At 34.4% G+C, this 25,029-nt stretch overlaps 1 protein-coding gene across 1 annotated transcript in view; it reads left to right on the forward strand.

Annotated features, from left to right (window-relative positions):
• AP3B1 (adaptor related protein complex 3 subunit beta 1) overlaps positions 1 to 25,029 on the forward strand; it is a 154,960-nt gene that overhangs the window by 75,320 nt on the left and 54,611 nt on the right. The window contains exons 15-21 of the mRNA XM_069001009.1: positions 3,791 to 3,967; positions 9,384 to 9,570; positions 10,507 to 10,637; positions 12,763 to 12,874; positions 14,244 to 14,400; positions 17,069 to 17,243; positions 24,721 to 24,793. Coding sequence (XP_068857110.1) covers positions 3,791 to 3,967; positions 9,384 to 9,570; positions 10,507 to 10,637; positions 12,763 to 12,874; positions 14,244 to 14,400; positions 17,069 to 17,243; positions 24,721 to 24,793 — 1,012 coding nt within the window. The remainder of the gene's footprint in view (positions 1 to 3,790; positions 3,968 to 9,383; positions 9,571 to 10,506; positions 10,638 to 12,762; positions 12,875 to 14,243; positions 14,401 to 17,068; positions 17,244 to 24,720; positions 24,794 to 25,029) is intronic.

Genomic DNA, 25,029 nt, shown 5'->3' on the forward strand with positions numbered 1-25,029 from the left:
TTCAGTTTTAAAGGAATTTTATATGTAGATGTTCAAAAAATAAAAGAGTTCTTGAAGGTCTGCCGTTTGAAAACAAAAACCAAATACTTCTCTTTTGCTCCTATTCCTCCTGTGTACCTTTTCTTCTTGTCAGTCTGACATTTCAAATCAAATTTATCCTTTTTTCCATTTCTGGTTTGAAGTAAAATTTTTAAAAATGGCTGGCTATGCAAATTTTCTTGTGGATGCAGAAAATTACAGCTGATTTGTAATTTGAATATCTCTTGTTTTGTGACAGATGTGAATAACTAGAACTGGTGATTTTAAGTTGTACTTCACCCTTGTGTTTTGTGTGAATATATTGAGAGCTGAACTACTTTTCAATAGTTTTTCAATTGTACTGCTTAGAGCCATCTGTAGAATCTTTGTAATATCCTTCTCTAACTGCTGTAAGTAACCAGCTTTGAGGGGAGTGTCTGGCTGGTTTTTCTTTTTTCTTTGTTAACCATTTATTTATTTTCCTTGAGACAGGTAATGGGTTGAAATGGCCATAGATGCTGCCTCCCGGTACTAAAGGCTTAAAAAGTGCACTTAACCACTTGCTCAGGCCATATGGAATAAAACATCAGGCAAAGTAATTTACAATCCTGTTTGCCTTTGAGGATAATGCAGAGTAGGACTGAATAATGAAAGTATTATTTCCTGCATTTTTGTCAATTCAAGGCCCCTACTTAAGCTCTACTGGAAAAGGCAGTGAAGGTCTAGAAGGGGCTTCGTTTCTTGTTTGCTGTTTTGAGTGCCCTGGAAACAACAGCTGCAGAATCTTGCACTTGATATTACATGGTTGGAAACTGGAAGACTTAAACAGGGAAAAAGAAGTCTGAAAATATTGTGTGATTTTGACCCTGAATGAATCCAGTGACACAGAAACATTGGGTTCATCAGTTCAACATACACTTTTCATTAGAATGGCTTCTGCTCAGGGTTTGATTCAAAAAGTCTCTAATTGGTATTGATTCTTGTGGCACAAAATTATGTTTAATATATATGCAGTATTTACTTAGTAAGCTAACCACCTGGTTAAAAGGCAGAATTTCACAAGAAATGTCTGTCTTCCATTGTTGCTATTTTTCAAATTAGGCTTTGTTTAGTCTATGTATTTAACATTGTAAAACTAGTTTATTAATCTAATAATTCAGTTTTACAAACTGGGAAAAAAACCTTGAAGTATAAAACACTGTGCTTAAATGCACACTATTTAAATATATTTAAATACATTTCATTGTGGTTTTAATGTCTAGTCCTGGGCTTCACTAGAAAAAGTATAATAATGATATTTGCATGTCATTATTAATGCTATTACTGAAACTGGTCAGCTCTGTGAGCTATTTTTGCATTATGAAAAGACAATAACATAAAAAGTAATGTTTCTGATAGGCTGCTGCCCAAACTATGCTGCTTGTGATCTCTTGTAGAATTTTAGTATTTTAACAAGTCTGTAATGAAATATTTTAGAAAAATAAATCTAGCATAACTGAAATCTGAAGTTGCCTATATATTCTTATTTAGAGGTATCTATCTGTACAGTAGGCAACTTGAACTGCTCTAATACTGGAAAATTTAATGTACCACTCAATTACTGTTCTTTAGCCCAATTTAAAATAATAGATTGGGTGTGAGGTCTTAATGCAGTGTAACCTTTGGAACATTAGAAATAACCTCCTTTCCCTTTTGAAATCAGTGTACAGTAATGGCATCAGTCTTACCATTTTGCAGATGAACATACTCTGACTGCATTTAAAGTTTTTATATGTAGCAGTTGTTCAGTAGCGTGTTCATCTCTCATGTACTGTAAATTCCAAAGCTATTTAATTTTTTTGTCAACTCACATAAAAGAATTCATCTGTATCTTGATCAGTATTTACATATATGTGATAAATCACTGTGTTATACCACTCTCAATACATTATGTCACCTCTATCTTAAATTTCTTCTCCATATTTACAGCTGGCCTTTGTCTCTTGCAGGACTTTTTGTTGTTGTTGTTGGACTCTGTATTCTGCTTATCCATGATGTGGTTGCTTTTTCTTTCAGTGGAGGCAGTTCTCTGTTTTCCCAATGGCATGCTGGTTTATGTTTTTGTTGGCATATGTATTTGCAACCATGCCGAGTACAGAGGCAAATATTGTCAAGTCGACCTCCTTCTGAGTTGTTTCCAAACATTTTGGAGCAATAAAACTTTTTGGAGCACATTTAATCATTAAAATTTCTTGTAAACATGGTTAGTATTTCCTTAATAGGCTTACTGGGCCGTGTTACCCTTTTAGAACATACTTTCATAAGTAGTACTTTCAAATGTTGGAAGATTACTGAGTAAGATACTTAATAGTTGGTTCCTACTGTAATTCTGAGAAACAGATATTCATATATTAATAACAGACATGCTGGAAAGGTAATTAAAGCGTATGTTAAAGTTACTAAGAATTAATGCTTTTAGAACCATAATGCTGCATTTCTAAAGCATGTATATCCTATGAATGTTACCTAAGGCAAAACTCACCCTGCCTTAACTGTAAGCTTATTAGTAAAGATCACTGTGTAGTGTAAGGACTAATGAAAAATGTTAGTATGAATGGTTTTTATCCTTGCAGAAAAAGCAATAAAATTAGCTGAAATTGCAGTGGAAGATTTTCTTTTTTTCTACATTACAGTCAGTTTTTTGATAGACTAGAACAGTTATGCTTTTCCCCTGACATTTCAACATTGTTCTGTTGAGCAAGAATCTGTACAGAACATTAGAGCAACACAGTCTGTAGACACTATGCAAGACATGCTTCTGAACTTTCTCATTGCATTCTTTCTTCCTTCTGCTCAAGGAAGGAGAAAAGGGATTTATGTAACACAGATACAATTTTTAATCACCAGGTAATGCAGGCTAGCTCACCTTTTCAAGAGTATGTGTATATTATTTCATTTAAGTCTTAACTGCTTTGAGCTAAACTGCATGGAGCATGAGCTTCTGTTTCCTTCTGTGCTTTTCTATTTTTCCTCCCCTCTGTTTTTGGCATTACTTTGCTTCTGAACTCGGCATCAAAGACTGGGAGTTCATCTAAAAGCTGCTACTGCCGTTATTTCAGTGATACTGTTGAGTAGCTCCAAAACGGTAAGACCTGTATGAACTTTTTGGTTGAAGTGTTTCAGTTATGATGGTAGATCTTATTCAGAAATTGCGAATTGCAATTTTGAACTTTTGTATCACCAAAATTCTGTGTTCAGCTGGCCTTAGACATTTGAAAAAATACAAATCTTAATGTCATAAAATTCTGAATAAAAATGAAGGAAAGCTAGAAATCATCTTAAAGAAATCCATATGGGTCTAACCTAGACAGACAGGATCTGAGAAAGGTGTACTTTTGAAACCATTTCTGTATGCATATAGTAAAAAATAAAAAAGCACTGGTTTATTTCAACATGGTGTTTAGCATACCCTGGTGGCAAGAATTCACAACCTCTTCTTGAAGGCTTGGACTGCATTCCCGGTTCCCATCAGCTTGTACTGTGAACATCAACATGTTGCTTCTTTGTGCCTCTATATCATCAACCTGTAATGCATGGGGTTTGGATCAGAATCAGTGCCTTACTTTTGTATGAATATTGAATCTACCACTGTGGCTGTATTCACACTGCATTTCTTGCATGGCAGTTGTCTTTAAATAGTATTTTGTTTAACTCATTATTGAACACAGACACATACAAGTATGCAAGTAGTCTTTGTGAATGTGGTAACTTAGAGTGCTCAATGTTTTTTCAGGTTCCAGTAGCCAGAGCCAGCATTCTCTGGCTCATCGGCGAGTACTGTGAACGGGTTCCAAAGATCGCACCTGATGTTCTGAGAAAGACAGCCAAGAGCTTCACTAGTGAAGACGACCTTGTAAAGCTGCAGATCTTAAATTTAGGTGCAAAACTCTATTTAACAAATTCAAAGCAGGTAAGCCTAAACTCAGTATTGTACATATTTAGAGTCATGGCAGGCTTTATACAGTCTGTAGAGATCAGTAATGATTTCTTCTATATAAGGAACCAAACCTAGCACATATTATTCTATGAAAAAAAGCTGAACGTATGTTTTGAAGAAGTATAACAGGGTAAATCTAACCATGACTCTTTAAGTATGTGCTGGATCATGAATGTGAATGTAGTGATGAGATCTCTCTTTTTTGTATCGGTCTTTGGGAAATTGTGACATTTTCAATTCACTTAAATATAGAAGATTTGTAAATTGTATTAATAATACCAGGTAGGAAATTTTGCTGAAGATATTTAATGCTTTCTCAAACCAAAACCAGAATTTTCAAGAAAATACTGTCATTTTGAACAAGAAGCTGCTCTCTTTTTTTTTCAGGATATCTAAAAGGAGATGCCAGTAATAGGCCTCATTTTGTCTTTCCGTCAGTGCTTGTTTTAAAGATAGCAACTGCTTTCCCTTTTTCTGTTTTGTTTTGGTTTGGTTTTGGTTTTTGTTTGTTTTTTGTTGTTGTTGTTGTTGGTTGGTTGGTTTGGTTTGGTTTTTACTATTTCATTTTACCTTGGGGGGTAGATGGGTTTTAATATCTCTAGTAGTAAAGATAATCTAAAAATGTCAGATAATACAAAGAGGCGAACTTAGATCTCCAAGCATCTGGAAATAACAGCTATGAGAGGTGCCAGCTGCCTCACTCTTCTCAGTGACAGCATTGTGAACCCCATCACTGGCTATGGAATGTAGCATTTTGACACTAATTTTTCACTCTAATTCCAATTATTGCTGTAAAAGACTGTAAAATTAAAGATTTTTTTTCCAAATGTGGAAGAAATACATTTTTGTTATATATACTTTCCTGGGCTGCTAGATCTCTTTGTTTTACAACAGCTTGCACAGCACAGGATCTTGCACCTCTGCAACTGTGATGTCTTCTTGTTCCTTGATAGCTGTATCCAACTACAGATGTGATCTGTCTTAGATTTTTTTTTGTAGGGCATGTGGGAGATGAACTGTCTCGCCATGCATTCAGATAGGAGTGAATGCTTTGCTTACACAGTCTAAAATGGGGCAGTAACAAAAGGTGACTTCTCTCTGTCAGTGCTCATATTACTGAAAATGCTGATTGAGATAAGGAAAGATGGGTCTGACTATCTAAACTGTCTTCTTTTAGCCCATATTATTTACTAATTTTCCCTGTAGTTTTTGTAATTTCACACATAAATTTTTCCACACCATACTTGGTCAAAAATCCATTGCATACAAGGAGATTATGATTTCTGTGATGGATTTTTTCCTATTTCACATCTTAATACATTTTAAGTCATCATTGAAAGGGCTGCATAACGCTTTATTCAAACACAGTAATGATGATAAAGCAGAAGAAACTGTCTCCTGAGTTGCCTACTAAATGATGAATTTCATCAGAGGGTGTTTTCCTCTTACAGTTTTAGGTTGTGGAAAAATAAGTTATTATCTCAAGTGGTCAAAGTATTCACATAAAAATTCTAACAGTGTAGGTTTGGTGACGTGGCTTGATTCAAAGCTCCTTTCAAACTAGAATACCATGGATTTTCCTTTAGAGGCTGGCAACACTCTTTCTATATCTATGTCATTATTTCCAGGAGAAGCTAACTCTTCTTTACTCACTCAGTATTAAATCGTGGAATTACTTCAGTTCCTAAAAAGTTCAGCCATTTTTCAGTTTAATTTTAAAAATCTGATGTCAAATCATGTACACCAGATTGCCCAGTCTGTTCTCCTCTCCTCAACACTGTGTTTTCTGCCTCCATATTGTATAGTAATAGTAATTAGACGTAGTAATTTTATGAATACTTGATCACTTTCATCCAAAGTTAATGGAGCTGTGAAAATCTCAAAGATAAAATGCCACTTTATTGAAAAGTGGTGGTAGAATGGCGAAGAGATACTCAATGCTGAGCAAGTAGATGAAAAGAGGTCTTTCACCAGGTGAGGGAAAGGCAGGTTGAACTCATCTCTGAAGTCTTGTTTGGAGAAAAGCACAAAGTTCTGGAGGAAATAAGACTTGCTTATTTTATTCCCTTTGTCTAAATACTTTATTTGCTTGTAGCTTCCTTAAGTATATGGTCAAACAGTTGGTGAAGCACATTCACAAGAATTATTTTTAATATTCAGGATTTCTTGCAAAAGTTTAAAGTATACTTTAAATCCTGTGATCACCTCATGAACTTTCAAAGGCAGTTTATAATTTAAAGAAGTTTCAGGTTTAGTTATATCTGGATAGATATGTAATAAAAGCAGGCTTTCCTCTGGTTGCCTTGTGTTATTTGGTAAACTTGCTTTGTTTTTTCAACACTTAGGGTCATAAAATCTTGAGTGTGTGAGATTGCTGTCTAAATGGAGCTCATATAAGAGAAGTATGTCATCTAGTTGCCTAAGATGTTTCTTGCATATAGCAGAAAGAATAAAGAGATTTTGATGGGTTTCTGATGTCTAATATAGTAGGATTCCCACCAGAAAAAGTCCCAAGTACTTGTAGGGTGTAAATAGATATGTCAATCATGGTTTAGCACAATAGCCTTTTCTTGTGTGTCTAAAGAATCAAGTTACAGAAAGCTAATAATATCAAGGAGTGGATAGATAACTGTTTTTCTCTCATTGTAGAGCCTCATCTGTTATACTGTAAGATTTTCAAGTGGGGATCTACTAAAAAGTTAATTGCTGCTAATAGAGGAAAGGCATTCAATCCTCAAATAGAACTACTGTCACTAGAAAATTCCTGAAATGTTGCTGCAGGATGATTGAATTCTAGAAAGACCTAAACCTAACCCTCCTAGCCAAAACAAAGTATACAAAAAATAATAATGGGTTCAGCAGTGTGGGGATAAAATAAGTTATATTATGTATATATAATGTACATGTCCAGATATGAGGCAATATTGACATGTGATAATAAATGTGTTATATCACAGATCAGAATATGTTGTCACTATTCTATGAAGCAGTCATGGTATGCAGATTCTGTCATATTTCACCAAAGCAATGTGCTTGCTGAAATGATTTTCAGCTTCTTAAAAAAATTCCTTTGTTGGAAAAACTGAAGTGCATTTGTTAGGGGTTTTTTTTGTTTGTTTTTAATTAAAAATAGTTGTTTCTATTAGCTACCTCCATGTAGAAAAGATCTTCTGCCTGTTTGATTGCTTTACCATACGAAAAAAAAATTTAATTATATTTCTTTGCTGTTTCTGTGAAAACTATACTATATATGATAATTGCAAAGAGACTTCTTGCAGATACAGAGCATTCTTGCATGTAAGTTTTTTGTGTATTTATCTGTTTTGAACAATATGAAAATGATATTTTAGGGGACAGAAAAAGGGGGAGGAAAAGGGAGAGGATCAGAGAAAATGATCCCATTAAAGGAAATGCAGTCTTTCAGGACCAACTCTTCATCTGTCTAATTTGTCTTTATGTAATTTCATCAACCCTCACTAAAAAAATGCCCACTTTGACAAGGTCCTCAACTTTTCCCATTCCTATAGCAATTCACAGGCTAAGACCATTGTGTTTTATGATCCGTTCTCTTGAGCTTTCTGCCATGGCAGCAAGGAGTCTTGTCTTGTTTTACAGTGGAGAAGTGATGGCAGAGGCTGCAGGAGGTATCCCTCATTTAGTTTAATTCATGCTACCTGGGAACCCTCCCTTCCAATTCCATTTAAATTGAGCAGCATACGTCCTGCATGAGTGCAGATTACGTAGGCTCTGTCTGATGCAGTTGTTTAAAATTTTATACCCTCATACAGAAATAGCTGCCCATAAACTGTGAAATGCATATGGGAAAGTTTTGCCTTTCCCAGAGCTAAGACAATACCTCAAGGAAAAAAATACCTTTTCACAGAACCATTCTTGGGTATCAGAAAAAAGAAACAAAAAATATTTCATTGAAGGTTTTTTTAACTCTACTTTTATATTACTCTAATGTATAATAACTAATTTCTTCCAGTCTTTGGTACCATAGATTATTTTTTTTAATGCTTGCATATATTGTATTGATGGGGTTTCAATTAGAAGCATTTTCTGTGTACTGTGTGTTTCACTTACAGGAGTTAATCAGTATTCTGAAAAAGTATTTTTATATCTCTAGAAAAAAACTTCAACTTGCATCCTCAAGTTGGAAATTATTATTCTGAACTTTTTTTTAGCAAATGGTGTATAAAAAACTTCACTGGTTTTTGGGACATATTTTTCTTTCATTGTTCACATGATTGTAACTGTTATTGTCATAGCAATAGCATGATAAACAATATATATATGCAAGGTTGTTTCTTCGTATAAAGCAAATAAATCTCTCACGATGATACATTTTTAACCTTGTGTTATGCATCCATTCTGAGTAGAAGTACCAAAATTTACTTCCTTAGGATGGTATGTTATTTCTGCTCTTTTTCCTGTTTGCTTGTATATAGAGGAAGTGGCATACATGTTTCAAATATATCTAGTGGAGTCCAGTCTATTCAGCGCTGTTGTTCTGGTTACACTACATTGTTTCCATTTTCCACATCTCCTTCCTTTCTTATATTATTTTCTTACCTTAAAAAATTAACTGAATTATTAAAATTATTTGTAACATGTTAATATTCTCAGACATCAAATTAGAAAGCTGTTATTATGCTGTAAAAACCTGTGATAGTATAAGTTGCTCTCTTACATAAATAAATAAATGGCCAATATTACTGAAGGCTTTAAGCTTCAAGAAAAAAATGGAAGAAGTCTTTTATCCTGGTTTTTAGAGGGCATTGGCAGCTTGCTTTTATGAAAAAGTAACAGCTAAATGCACTGCAAATAATTTGCAGTAATCCAGTTCAGTGATTCATGTGTCTGCTTTAATGGGTCATAATTCAGGATAAAGTAACTGAGTGCAGTCAGAGTGCAGACACTGCTTATGCCAGGGACAGTATCTCTTCATAAAACACACCTCAGCAGAAGCAGTTTGCCAGCCCCCTAATACCCTCTGATGTTTTGATGTCCTGCATATTTTTCCGATTAAGTTTTGAGTGCCATGTTTTTAGTTGTATTTCCACATTCATTATCCTCACGTAGACCCTTCAGCGGGTTTGCCATATATGATTATTTTTTTAATGATGCCTTTCTTTCCACTTCAGCAGTTTAATAATCTAGCACATGGCTGCTTCTCAGTACTCAGCATTCACCTCCCCAATACAGAAGAGGACATGTGCTTTGGCTGCAGAATTCCATTTGCAGCTTTAGAAATGCATATTCCCTGTGGAGCAACATTTGTTTGACATAACCATTCATTTTTATTACCTCTTTAAATATGTTTATCCAGAGTTATCAATAATCATAAATAACTTGTATTCTGTTCTTGTCCTGTTTTTTTCCACAGACAAAATTGCTTACCCAGTATGTATTAAATCTCGGCAAGTATGATCAAAGCTACGACATCAGAGACCGTACAAGATTTATTAGGCAGCTTATTGTTCCGAATGAGAAGAGTGGAGCTTTAAGCAAATATGCCAAAAAAATATTTCTGGCACAGAAACCTGCCCCATTGCTTGAGTCTCCTTTTAAAGGTATAACTGCCAAAATAATTTGGTAAATGTTCATTGTGTAAAGGAATGTGGCAGCTTATTCTATTTCAAATACTCTCACAAATTGTGTCACTTAGCAAATAGAAAAGATTAATATGCAAGGGTGCTCGGTCTGCTTACTTTCTTTTCAGCAAGCAAGGTGCACAGTGCATTTCTCTAATGATAAACCCTGGCAAACTGATCCATTCCTATTCATATGGATTTTAAATTTTTGTTTAAATAACAGAAGCTGTGTCTTTTGAGGAACACTATTGTTAGTTTAGGAAAATAGCTCTAGTATTTTATCTGGACTTTATTAGAAGATTGTTAATGTGAGTATTTCAAATGGTTTGTGAATCTGAAATAAATTGAATCTCTGTAGATATTTTTTCCTCCAAAATTATAATTTTCCCTCTGCATTTTCCATGTTGCTTTAGTAGTAGGATCCATTGTCTGTCTTCTCAAATTAAAAGGTTATCAGGCTATCTAAATTAAAAATACTCTGTTATTGTGGCAATTTGCATTTTAATTTTCATACTTACTTAGGTCTAGTTTTGAAGCTTTAAAAGGAGCTCCATTTTGAAGAAAACTATTAAAATTCTGGATGTGTTTGTGCCAAGACATGTATATGGATTGTTTAACTGTGCTGTCATTCTTAATATTCACAGTAAAGTAATTTTTAGAGAAGCTACATTTCAGAGCAACACCTCTAAACACACTGACTGATTAGCTTTTTTATTGACCATTATGGGGGAGATTATTGTAATCTATGGACTGAAATCAGTTTTTTGACCTATGAAGAGCTTCCTAGTTTATATTTATTCCATGACATTTGAGGTAATACAATGGCAATTACCTTTAGCCCTGATTAAGATTGCTCCTTGTGGTAGAGCTCACAGTGTTTGTGTATTTCTTCCCTCCCCCCTTTTTTTTTAATAGATCGGGATCATTTCCAGCTTGGCACCTTGTCTCACACACTGAACAGCCGAGCCACTGGGTACCTGGAGCTGTCCGACTGGCCAGAGGTGGCACCTGACCCCTCCGTCCGAAACGTTGACGTGGCCGAGTCGGTACGTCAGTGTCACTGAAAGTAACTTTGCTGAAGGCACTTGTCAATACAGAGTATTAGGCCAAAACTACAAGTATTTAAATACTATCTGTGGGCTGTGTTGAAAGCCGTTGATGCATGGGAACATCCCTGTTGCTTATTTTGTCTTAGAAATGGAGCATCTGGACACTTTCTTAATGCTAGTTCTTTTCAATGACAGAAGTGGATAAAACTGTAGGCCACTTCTGTTTCACTTGTGGATTAAATAGGCTTTTTTCAGCTCCATCTCACTTCAGATTTCGCATCTTTTATCTTCACTCTGCTGCAGTATGTTAATTGAGTGTAGCTGGACTAACAAAGTCAGAAATGAAAAGGTTGGTTTGAGTACAAATCCAAGGCTAAACAAAAAAAACCTGAAAAAGGTAATACAAACAACAAAAAGCAGCTACAGGGATTAGATTATGTATGTTTGAAGTGTTAAGTTTGGAAGAGACCAGGGTTTACATTTCAGATAATCTGGAGAGGATAAGAAAAGTTTATGCATGTGTTGACACATAGGGCTCGTTCCCTACTAGCAATAGCTTTGTGTTACTGTAGCGTAAACTCTGAGGCAAAGTCACGTTTAGGTACCAGAGTTGTGATTTATGTGTCAGGTACCAAAGTCCTACTGGAATACCAGTGAAAGCTGTTGATCAGTAACAGAAATGTAAACGTATTGGTATACAGCGTGCTGATGGTGCTCTTGGAGGCATGGCATTAATGTAACAGGTACACACAGAAAAGCATGCAGTCAACTGCATGAGCCAACTTGCTCAGTAAATCGAGGATGAATTAATTTGCATATGAGATGTTACACACAGAATGAGCAAAGAAAATTCCGAAAAACAGGTCTGATTTAAAGGAGCCAGTGGCCAGAAATTTGATAGAACAAGCATTTCTCCTTATTACTGTAGTATTATGTGTCTGCCTTCTTATATGTGTTTCAGGAAAAGTGGTATTTGTGTACAAACTTCTAAAAGCATTTATGGGAAGAATTTGGAGGTAATCAGCTCAAATAGAGGATTATGAATGGTAGGGTTGGCAGAATGTGTGAAGAGAGAATGTGGGAAGGTGCTTTTGTGCATAAGACCAAAAAGTATTACAGGAAATTGCTGAAATGGCATAACATCCACCTACAACATAGTAAAAAACATCCTCATCCAGCTATTTAAAGCTCACAATGAGCAGGAAAATCCTTCAGCCATATTGGGATTTTTTTTGCAAGTATTTTCTTTGGAGGGTATCTCATTTTCATTAATTTTGTGGTTTCCCTAATACTGCCTGTGTGAGTGAAGCTGAGTTTAGCTGTATTCCACATGCAAATTATCATTTATATCCAAAAGAATACTGGCTTTTTAGGCCCTACCCTAGCAGCTTTTGGTGTTTAAGAGGAAGCCAGTGTGCCTCTAGAGCTGTTCAGCCTTGCAGGTCACTGTTAGAGCTATTTCAAAAGTTACTCCAGATCAGATCAGTCGATGAGGCAGACCTGTATCATGCTGTTGATAGAGTTGTCTGCCAGTTTGCTTTTTTCTCCTGTCCTGAATTTTAACACTGCTTCTGTAGTAGCATGGAGGTAGATGGAAGGAAAAAAGTCTAGGGGAAATACTGCCTCATTTTGGCATTCTCTTGATAGCAAAAACTACTTTTATTTGGCAAATTGCAATGGAAGTGAAATATAATTTGTCTGTGGCTACCTATAGTGTCTACATCTGTTTTCCACTTAAAATTTGGGATGATAAAGGTGGTGACTAGCCCCTATTGAACCTTAATTCTAGTCATAGTCAGCTGGATCTAGAAATAAAAGTCTCAGCCTTCAGGTTCTTTTGGCATAGAAATTTATTTATTATTACTGATGCTTTTAATCTATCTTACTAAATCTTTTTCTGGACTATCGAATAGACATATCTCACCTTTTATAGTATATACCAAACTTCTAGTTCTCTTATTGTGTAAAGTAAGAGAAGTTTAATAGCTTCTCTTGACTTGCTTAGATGATTTATTTCGCAACAGCTTAATACCATTACTATGAATGTTTTTCTTCATGTGTTGTGTGTATATTTTTGTATTGCTGGTTGCGAAGGTAAATATGAATTGGAATTTATTTACAGGCAAAGGAATGGACTGGAATTCTAGGCAAGCCAAAGAAGGAGAAACCTCCTGAAAAGTTCTACTCTGAATCAGAAGAGGAGGAAGATGAGTCTGCCAGTACCAGTTCATCAGGTAAGTCTTCGGAAAGCAACTTGTATTTTCATTGCCTGGAAAACTGTATCTTCAGAACTGTCTGGTACATAAAAGAAAAAACAAATTGCAAACAAAGCCAGAGCTGTGTATAAACTCAATAAACTGGGGGGAAATTTTACATTCACTGTATTAAATAAGTTAGTCTTTGATTCGTTTCCCAGGTGAAAAAGCCGGCATGCTATTTTTATCCTCATTAGAGTCTAGTATGAGTAAGGAGAGTTTGTTACTCCAGTTAAAACTGAAAGCACATAGCTGTTTGCATGAAAAGTGCCAAGATGCTTAGTTGTTGGGAACCTTAAGTCTTAAATGTTTTTTGGAATTTGGTGGTGATGAGGAATTATTTTGATAGCATGTGCTGCTGTGCTGATAAATGGCCAGATTTGTTTAATTGTATAGTCTTTCATGATCTTTTATTCAGCAAAATGTATTACAGTATTTCTCTGATGTTCTACCTGATGTTTTCTGTTTGTTATAATGGGGATATTGATGAAGAGGGTAACAGCTGCCTATCAAGTTCAGTAAGCAGAGGTTCTCTTAACTGTTCCCCCATTTATTGCCAGATAGGTAGTTCCCCAAGACAGCTGTTTCAGAAGATGTTAGTATATTTCAGATGTGGTAAAGATCATAATTCTCCCAGAATTATGGGAGACACAGAAAATGTTTAGGATTAGAGACTTGAAAGAATTATCGTCATCTAGTTGAATGGAAGAGGGGCATCTTAAAATCTGAATATGGATCTGCTTCCTTCCAGTTCCTAAACTGAGGAAATACGCAAAAATGTTAAAGAATTGTATCACTAAAATTAGTGCTTTCTGAAGCAATAGAACATATACTCACTTCAGATATTTGAATATTTGGTAACTATATGATTAATTAGAAGATTAATAATTTGTTTAAATCAGTGATTCAATCATAGTCACTATGGGTATTTAAGAACAGATTATCTAATTAAGCAGCTGTTTGAGAAGATAATTTTGCAGCTAAGTGAATGTAAAGACTAGAAAATTTGAGGTCATCTCCAGCTTCTAATAGGGTTATGTAACTTCGAAGAATCCACATGCAATTAATTTATTATTTGGCTTTCTAATTTGAAAAAGTATAATACTTAGTAATAATAAAAGTAGGCTGAAGAGGACAGGTTTTGAACTTAAACTATTTTAAAAATTTTGTAGATACAAGGGGAAAGTAATTCCCTTGCCTGCTTTCGGTACAGGGTAAATAATACTAAATCTTGCCTGTGGATCTTAAAATACTAAGCCATTGTTTAATTTAAAACAAACTTGGATTTCTAAAATACTAATTATTTAAGATATTTAGAACAAAATTGTAAGGGCTGTTTTCATTTCAGGGAGCGGGTCTGACAGTGAAAGTGAGAAGGAAGATAAAGAGGAAGGCAGCACTGATGAGAGTAGTGGGAGTTCCTCTCCCAATGAAGAATCAACTGACAGTGAATCAGACAGCAAAGAAAGTGCTGCAAAGAAAACATGTAGAGCTGTCGATGAAAGGTAGGTATACATTTGTATGGTTTTAATTTTTTGTGAAACTAGTGTTAAAGCACTCTTCCTGTTAGCAGTCTGCCAAGCCTTTAATTAGGCTATTTTGGAGGTTTATTGGCCAAGGAGTGATGTCAGTGTATACTAGTAATACTCAGTGTATGAACTTGGTTCATATTTTCATTAATCAGACTACTCTTATGTTTGGGTAATTTCTGACTTTAGTAAAATCTTGGGTGGCTTGTTGAAAATTGGTGTAACCTTGGGAGGCTGAATAAGTGATCAAATAGTTGTGTGAAACACTTAATTACCTTTTGCTGCAATTTTGCTGAGAGCTAAAATTAAGTCCTTCAACACTTTGCCATTATGTAACTAAGACAATTGATTTTTCTAAATAATGTTATATTAAAAAGATTATGATCCAAATATTAGAGGCAAGGGCTGTGAAGGGAAACGGTCGTAAGATATTTAAGTGTTAGCGCTTTTAAGATTGCCTATTATCAACAGCATTATCATGTATTAAAGTATCATTAAAATTTTGAGTAATTGGGGCTAATACCTTGGATTGTATGAATCTGTTTCTTCCACTGCTGTCAGCAAGTGGCCTCTGCAGACATGATCGCCCTTTACTCTGTAGTCTGCTGCCAGCTCACTTGATGAGTTTGCAGCTCAGCTCAGTCGTGGCTGACAGCGCTGATTGGGGCGCAGTACACACTCTGCTCCTTTTATTACAGACAGTAATTAAAGCAGCTCGCCTTGCCACTTCCATAACAAACACAGCATAATGCCCTAATTATGACTTTATTAATTTAAGTCAGGATTTAATGATTTTAAAAGTGATTTATATTGTTTTTCCTGTTCAGAACAAATGAAATCTGTAGGTTAAATTAATACAGGCTTTTCATCATCGCAAAGTTAAAAAGCTAGTTACCAGTAAATTCTTTTCATTAGAATAACATCTGAAATTTTAAGCAGTAAGATAAACAATTATTACCCATCAAAACTGGCTGATGTGCAGTAAAGTAACATTTTTAATCTTCAAATCTAGTTTTAAAGCCAAGCTAAAGATAAATTATTAAAAAAAAACTTCATACATATAATGGGTTCACAGTAACTTATTTGTTAATGCAGCTACAGCTTCTGATGAATGGCAGTGAATGAAATATAGATAATTTTGTTGTCATGAAGAAAATTTAAATGCTAGGGAATTTTTGTCTAAGTCACTGACCTCAAACAAGTTTTTAAATGTTGTCATATTGAGACATAATTTTGATAGTACCTGCTTTTCACCATAATTCTAACAATCAGATATGCTACATTAGACTGTTTTTGTGAAGTGTACTGTTGTTTCATTTTTAGCTTTGCAAGCTTCAAATTTTCTGCTTCATGGTTTTGGCTAAAATTTGGGGAGGTAATTTTGGCTTCAGTTACATGGGTAGGCATGGCCTAAATGTTATTGATTTTAAATAATTTTGATTCCATTTTATTTAGGCATTCAGTCATAGGAAGTTCTTAAGAGGAGGAAGACTTGGCTCTGATTGTTTTGATCTCTGTCATGTTAGATTTTCAGTTCTCCTTCTCTGTATTTTTTTCGTCTAAAAACATTGCCATCTCAGTGATGCAGTGTAGTACATTCTTTTGTACTGCTTCTAAAGCTAAGCAAAAATGTGTAACAATTTAATATGACTCCAAAGGGACCCTTAATAGTTGAGTGGTCTAGATTTGTTTAATTATTGTTGACCTTGTTACCCTTCAAGCACTTCAATAACCAATTTATTGTCTTGGGAAGGAAGCTGAATCAGGTAGTGTATGAAACACCTGATTTGGAAGTATAAAAGGGTTGTCTGCAGATCCAAGAACAGAGGAGTTTTTTTCTGTATGCAATATTAATTTTTCTCCTCCATGATAACTATTAGAAAACAATTTTCATTTCCTGTGGTAGTAACTCCCCTTGAGACAAAAGGGTAATCTACTAATTGGTAGTTAAAGTATTATTAGATGTGAACAAGGCAGATAATATTCAGTAGCTGTTAACACAGACCAACATAATCCAGCGTTGGCAGGGTGAGCAGAACTTAACTGTGTGAAGAACAATGTCACTGAAGCTGTAAGGCATTCAATGTGACCGAAGGAATATAATACAGCTCTTGTGTATAAACTCTTCGTTGGGTTGAACTATTTGTAAACATTATAGGTCTTATTTCTAAGTGGCGCAGTTTTATTTAGAAGAATTAACAAAGGAATAAACTGAATTCATTGAGGTGGTTTTTTTTTTTTACATAATATTACTTTGCAAAAACATGCTACACCAACATTCTATTTATCATAGATGGAATAGTATGAAAGCATCTTTATTTAAAAAGTTGTCTGCAATCCCTTTTGTTATGTCACAAGCTTGATGCATGCAAATAATATTTTTAATATTTAATATGTTCACATTTTGTTTGGCTATTTTGTTGATTTAGTCTACATGTGATGGTGTATTGTGTAGTGTAATAGAACAATTTTGTATAGCCTTAAATAAATTACTTCTTCATTCATAGCTGAGATTTTTATTGTGGATGGAAATAATGACTTAAAACTCATTTAATAAAACTTCGAAATACTGATGTAGGATATTGCCTAAGCAGATTCCTTAGATGGTTTTACATGTCTCTTAACTTTTTTTTTAAATATATAGTGATTCAGAGGATATTAAGAAGAAAGCAAAGGGGATTTCCAAAACAACAAGCACATCCAGTTCCTCTGATACAGAGTACACTTCATCAGGAGAATGTTCTTCAGGCTCCAAGTCAGAATCCGACTCTAAAAGTGACTCTGAGTCTGAAAAATCTAGAAATGCTACCTCTAATAAGGTTAGTAAGGTAAAATACGTTTTTTTAAAACGTCTATAAAATATGAAAATATGTATCTAACCATCTATCCATGTTTCTTTCTGTGGGAATGAAGATGGATAGTAGTTTTATGCACACCTGAAAAGATCCAGAATTTATGAAAAAATTATTGCTTTTCATAGGGCAACCGGTCCAAAAGTGGTTTGATAGTTTAAGCTAGTAAGAGTATTTTTATAACAAAACCCCATATTTCGGTTTATATAATTTCATGTTATTTTTACTCCATATAGATGAAGAAGAAGAATATAATCTAATTATTTTTTAATACACAGAACACAATATTTTTTCTAGTAGTCTATTATTCTTTTATCATAAAATTAATTGTATTTTAATTTAATTTTTTTAGGTTACTGTTGAACTGGTGAAACTTAATACATGGATGTTGATGGTCATTTTATTAAAATGGAATCTTAAAGTATAGCTGTAGTACCTGGGTCTGAGAGGAAAGAAAACCAAGAAACAAATGTTAATATATTGTTTCTTAAGTGTTTGAAGGTGTTCTAATAGAAATACTAGCTTAGTTTTAAAATTTTCTTTTAGAATTGAGAATAGTGCAGTTAATGAATCTATCATTGAGGTGTATATATAGATGAGTAGGATTAGTATTCCTAATGAGCAGTCAACTTTTACTTGCTGCCTGTGTTTGATAGGAATAAAGAGTTCTCTTACTTCAAAATCTGTGAGCTTTCTTAGAACATGTATGAAATAGCAAGCTTTCAAATACCTTTTTTTTAATTGGTTTCAAAAATACGTGAGGATGCAAAAATGTGTAACAGAGCCATTCATGTGCCAGTTAAGATTTAATTGCTTACCTTAGTGAAGAAAAGAGGCTTAAAAGTTCATTGTACTCAAACTAGCATCATAGAACTAACTATTAATGCTATTGGCATGAATTGATTACTGTTTACCTACCTATATTGCATTTAAAAATACTAGATGAGGAACTTTTTGCTGAATCTGTTCGGGAAGAACTTCTGACAAGAAGACGAATTTCTGACAGTTATCTTTTTATTATCAAATACTTCCTATGCATTTCTTTCCATATATTTATTAAAAAAATTTTAAAGGGTAGAATTGTAGCTCATAAGTTTCCATTTTAATACTGATGTGCAGTATTGAAAATTAAGTGAAATGCTAATGCATTTTAAGTTAAGCCAAGACATTTCAGTCAGGACTCCTATATAGATGGCAGAATAGTGAAAGTAGACATCCTTTGTTGCATTTCTTGAAATTTTTGAAGCTGGTGGACCGGTGTGTTTTGACCAATTAAGTTGGAAGGCCATTACTTTACTAAGCTGTTAAAATGTGCATTTCCTTTAATTAAGGAGGTAAGGCTCTCTATTTCTCTCAATCTTGAACTCATATTGTACATGATCTTTGTTTTGTAACTTTATGGGTTTGCCTAAGAACTCTTGATTTGTAACCTTAACTTTTAATCAATTCCCTTCTTCAACCCAGTAGAACAAAAGATGAAGTGAGGCTGTATTATTTGAGAAATGCAGATGTGTTTCCATGGTTTGATCATTGTTTCTTGACCAGGTAACACATTGGGTAACACATTTGTGTCTAAGTTATTTTTCTTCTAGAGCAGCCAGACTGGATCTTGCCAAAAAATGGTAGCACAAAAAATATAACCAAATCCTCTCAGAATAAACTCCTTTGATACTAGATGGGACATGAATTAATTGTAACAGACTGCACCTTTTCATAGCCCATGGTATTTTTTCACCAGAAAGTAGTACCTACTCTGATGTTCTTAGCTCTAAGCAGCCACTGCAAAACCATATTCAAACAATACTGTCTTCTCTCTGCAGTGTTTTTCCATTTTTCTCAGGATGTCAACACCTTGTTCGTAATTTCTTTCATTACAGTTCTCTAAACTGTTTGGTTCTTTCACAGGATATGTGGGGACTACTAGCATAAAGAAGCTTTTTGTATTTTCAAACAGCAGAATGTGTGAAGTCAAATACACTGCATATGAGAACTGGAATGTCCAAGAAGCTTGGGATTGAATTGTTGAAGTCAATGGAAAGTTGTCAAGGCCTTGGATTTTAAGAGAAGAGAAAGAATGTTGCAGTAGTTCTGAAGTCTTACTTGATTAAGAAGCTCCTAAAAAGAAATGTGTTAGGAACAAGAAGTATTTTTAAACAGTTGACAGAAGACTTGATGAGAGTAGAGTCAAATGATCGAGGGGAAAAATTGCAAAGCTTTTAAACACCACAAAAGACATTAAAACAAATAGCAATGGGTTTATATGCATGGCAGCAAGAAAAGTAGCAAAGAGATTATTGAAAAGATAGCACAGAGCTCACTGTGCAGAAGCTAAATGTTCCTTAAATTCTCTTTCATTTAGAAATTAGCACATTTAGCTAACATTTAGGGCAACAAGCTATGGCTGATGACCTGTAACCAGCAATGGTCATATGTGAAGGGGCAGGGGGTAGTTTATTTAATGTCATGGAGCAAGGAGGACTGTTTCAGTGTATGATATTAATCCCTGGGACCTTGAAGTTAGTTTCCATTTAAACCATGTTTGATTCCTGCATTTATACTTCTGGTGTTTCTGGTACTTGTTTGTTTTTAGATACGTAATTAGATAAGGGGGTGGGGGAAGAGAATCACAGGTATTTTTTATTAAATGTGATTGCTATGCTGACTAGATTAATAGATTTCTTTGAGAGAAACCTGTTTTGAGCCCTGTAATGATAGATGAAGGTAACTGATGATAACCTAGATAACCCCTTCGTAGCTGGAAAGAAAAAACAATTTTTAACGAACTTTGAAGAACCTTATCGTTAAAGTCTTATATATAGACCCCCTTATGTGTCAAGGTACATTTTACAAGAACTACACATATGTATTTTTCTGCTTCCTTCCTGACTTACTTTCAGACCACCCGGGAAGCAGATGCTTTCTGCCAGGCTCTCAGAAATGCATATTTTATTCTGATAGTTTGTCATTAGAAAAGACATTGTTTATTTTATTCTGCTGGATTGTGTTCTTAATTTGGACCATCTATATGGGGAGATTAGGATTTCCTTTTCAGTAAAACTGAAAATATTTTCTGAAGTACATATTAATAAAAGAAGTTGTGGTTAGTGAGCTCTATTTTTATGGTTTCTCAGTTTGCCACATATTATGAACTATGTTACATCACTGATGTGTTGGGTGATGTTTACCATTGGATATATATATAAATTGTGTTGGGTGCCATTGCCATGTTCCGCAAAATTTTCTTAATAAAAAAGGTTTGATTACATTCACATTGGAGCTTAATTTCTACATACATCCATGCACTTACTGGCATTAAAATACACTACAAAAACTTCAGATTATTCTCCTGAATATGTTATTAATGGTTTAATGTTTTTTGTCCTGACAAATTGTTTTGAAAAAGCTGTTGTGTTCACTGTAATTGAGCTGCAGTGAACAGAAAAGTCAGTCTCTTGTACTACCGTCTTTTATATAATTTTGAAATATGGATAGTTTGAGGTGTTCAGATACGTATTATACTGTAAACATAAATACTGTAGAGCCGAAATGCAGATTTGAGAATGATGCATGTATAAGTAGGTGTCTCTACACTGGGGTTTTAAAATCAGCTACTGTTGACCTCCTTATACAAGTATAATACAGTCACTCAGCTGTTAAAAACCTGATCCACTATTTAAAAAATATACAAAAACAAATTGTCTATCTTTCTGCCTGATCTCCTTTCAAGTGCTAACACAATGGAAACAGTGGGTGATCTGTCAATGCATTTGGATTGTCAGTGATGGTTTTGTATAAATATTGGGAGGATAAGAAATAAAATTCGCACAGCAGAATATGATTTCATCTGCCTTTTCTCTGCATCTCCATGGCTCATGCTGCGGTGTGAAATTCTCATTTTACACACTTTGCAGGCGGAGCACATGAATTATGCATTGAGCAAGAGAAATCTCCTGCTTCAAGTCCTATATGCATTTACCAGGTTCTATCTCTATTACCAAGATGAATTGCAAATGGAGAAATGTTTGATGGAATATACCTTAACTTCTTTGTTTAGTATTCTGCTTTTCCCATAGTGGGCTTTCTTGGTAGAAAACTGTTTGGGTTATATTGTAGGCTTAGTTTAAAGAAAAAAAAAGATGAAAAATTGTGTTACATAGAAATGTCAGACACGTCAGAACCTTTTTATTGTCTTGATTTCAAATGCAAAGCTTTCTTTACTCAGTAGAAATATCTGCAGTCATTGGCTGTTTATTGTTCATAGATAGCCAATCAATTTTCTTTTCTTTGAAAAAACAAATTAAAAAATTATCATGTTTATAATAGGCAGGACCCACATAAATAGATTTCTTTGGTGTTTTGTACAGAATTGCACACAATTAATGTACATACCTATATGTAGAAATACATAGAAGCATGAAAATGTGTGGTTTTGTGTACATATAGCACAAAAACACATATGAGTAGCCTGGTATTTTCTTAAGCTTGAATACTTGACTGAAGTTGGAAATAAGACATGACCATACTTTAACGTTAGCTTTATCTTGATTTAATTAGCTCTTGATTTTACATTTCCCTGATGGTAAGGTCAGGTTTGTGGGTTTTTTGTTTTCTATTTGGTGGAGTTGTTTGTTTGTTTGTTCTTAATAGTAAACTAATACAATTAAATGCAGTCTTCTGATAAAGTGTGCAATGAAAAGTTTTCCTTGCCATACGTTGGTTCAAGGATTTTTTACTTGTGCCTTATTTTAGGACCATTTTATTTTGTTTTGAAGTATAAGAAGTAAGTTCTCTTGAAGGATTTTTTTCCCCATTTTTAAAGATGTATTATTCAAAGTAGTTGATTCAAAGTAATACCAGTGCAGGAATGGATTTTACCTTATAAAAGTACACCTTAAGCTTTGTGTACTTTTTGTACTTGTGACAGAAGAAGCAAACTGAAGCATACTATTGGTATTATTTGTGACTTAGAATGCCCATCTTAGTTGTCTTCAGTAAACAGTAAGAGGATTCTTTGACTGTGACTCCTAATGTTTTAGAAACCTGTATTGAAGCATATAGAATTCTCATCCTTGTGTGGCTCTTGTGTGGGTTGCGCCACTTTTTAGAGACTTTTCATTGGCTGCATAATAAAAGGAGATGGGGACAGCCCATCTCTGTGGAAATATTTATCAAATATAAAGCTGTAGCTTTGAACCTTAATCATAGTTGAAGGTAGAACTGTATCTTATGGATAAGTGGGGAGAGAAAGAGTTTGGAAATTGAGGGTACTTCTAATATATTTGCCTTTTGTTAAACTGAGTTCCCCTTTAGTCTGTTTTGGTTTCTGAAGAGTTTCTAGTTTAGGTAAAAAGTTGTGTTACATAATTTTTACTGAAAGTGCTAGAGATAACAGCTAAACCCAAAATTCAGGGCTAAATATTCACCAAATAATGCTATAAAGTGGCTTGGAATTCACGAGAAGGATTGTCACAAAATGGTGTCTCTGGCACGAGTAATTAAAGTAGAACTTGTAGCTTATGAAGTACGCTATTCGTCCTTATTTCAGATTTAAAACAAAAATAGCCAAAATAAGCTTAATGACTTGCCAATAAACGGAAGAGAAAAGTCTGGTAGTTGTGAGCAGAATGGAATTCAAGAAAGTTGGTTCTGCAAGTGTCCCTCACTAATTCTGGACAAAACATATAAGAAATGGTATAACTTCAGCACCATTTAAAAGCTGTTTTGTAGTATTTTCTTTGTCCAAAGGAGTTTTAGGTTTCAGATAAATCAGCAGTAGTAGAAGACTCAAATACCATAGTGATAAGGACCATCAAAGTATGATGATTTTAAAATAACTTTTAAAATAGTGGCTCCTGTTTTTTTCAGTCCACAAGGTGATTCTTCTCCCAGAATACCTGAATCATATCTTGTAGGGATTATATAAGTGACTACTGTCTGTTTGAGCCATGGGATTTATAAGGAAGAACATGATAAGCAATGTCATCATGGCTGAGGTCAAGCCTGGTAGTCATTAACATCAATGGCTTCAAACAGTGAGAACATTGGCTAGTTTCTTTCATGTTCTTTGAAGGGATCCATTGAATTTCTCCCAAAATCAGAAAAATATAAAATCATTATATTATTTGTTTGCAACTGACTGTGAAGCTGAGAGACCAGAAGAAAGGAAATGCACTTTGAGAAAAGAGGTGTCATTTAATTCTATGGTTCCAGTTAAAAGAAGTAGTACTAGCTGCTGAATTGGCTCCAAGCCCTTCTAGAAGTTTGTACCCTGAGTGTCCAGAATGCTCAAGAAATGATGGCCTAGATGAGCATAAGGAGATTTACTGATTTACTTAGACCTGTTAGTTTCTTAGAAATGGTAAAACAATTACATTTGTATGTGCATTTGGCTGTCATGTACTGTTGAAGAGGAAACTGGTAAACTAGAAAGTGTGACTCCTGGAAAGACTACATTTAAGTTACTTGCAATAGCTTGGGTAGTGAGCAATGTATTAAGGTCTAAAGGTAGTTAACATATTTTCTAAGGGAATGGCAAAGCCTTCTGTTTGGTAAGTGAGCCAGATTGGATGAAGGTAGAAGGAGTTCTCAGCTGACACAAATGAAGGATGCTTTAGAGTGGGTAGGAACAACATGAGGACAAAACTGTTCGATACACAAGGTTCTGGCTATATCGCAAGGTCAGTCCCTTCTACTAAACCACCCTTTTGGCAGTCCGTACTGTGCTGTAACACACTAAATTCTTTCCTGAATCACCACTATCTAGACATGCTCTGTAGATATAGCCAACACTCAGAAGATTTGTTCAGAACTTTTTATTTAGGTATTGAAACAAATTTTGTGGAAATACTGTTTGTCAAGGTACTGGGATTATTACTTCTCTAGTATTTACTTAGGGTAGTGCCAATTCTTACATGTTAGAACTCATCTTAAGACTTAAAACTGAATTTTTTTTGACAAGAATCAACTTTCTATTGTTTTCCAGCAATTAAGTAAATCACGGTCGATAATTGGACAGAATTCCATGCTCCTAGATAACTGCAAATAATGCTGTATTTCTTAGTGAATAGATTTTGACCTGATTTTCATATGAAGAGAGAAGTGTTAGTACCCAAATCTTTTGTCTTAAAAAAAAAAAAAAAGCTGCTAGCTCTTTTAATGGTCTCAACAGAAGTAGCTGATTTGTCACCAAATATTTTCTATGTAGCAACAATGATTAATATTAAATGAATACATGGGCTTCAGAAATTCAGTTGTGGAATTTAGGTTCAGTTTAATCATATAAAGAAATCTTTCTCAGTAGGTGAATTCTCTGGATGCCAAACCCTGAAAATGGATACATTTTGCTTTATAAAAGTAATAAAAAAATGCACTTGCTTTATAAAAGTATTAAATGCTTTTCTTTTCCTGATATGGTGAAAGATGAAATATTCATGTATTTTGACAGAAAGAAGAAAAACCAGCACAAGAAAGAAAGACTCCAAAGAAACAAGAAGTGTTCCTCTTAGATTTAGATGATTGTAAGTATCTTGATTAAAGCCTCATTTTTCCCAAGGCGTAGATTCAATTAAGTTAATTCAATGAATTTTAAATGTCTGAAACATTGATTCTCTTCTTTTATTGTACCAGTTTCCTAACAGAATAAATGCTTAGACTGTCAAATTATTTTTAAGCACAGCTATTACAAGGTTTTGTTTTATAATTGATGAATTGTTTCAAAATTTAGAATGTACTATCATATAAAACATTTACTTTG

Source organism: Aphelocoma coerulescens (genome assembly GCF_041296385.1).
Source record: "Aphelocoma coerulescens isolate FSJ_1873_10779 chromosome Z unlocalized genomic scaffold, UR_Acoe_1.0 ChrZ, whole genome shotgun sequence".
Classification (NCBI taxonomy): domain Eukaryota; kingdom Metazoa; phylum Chordata; class Aves; order Passeriformes; family Corvidae; genus Aphelocoma; species Aphelocoma coerulescens.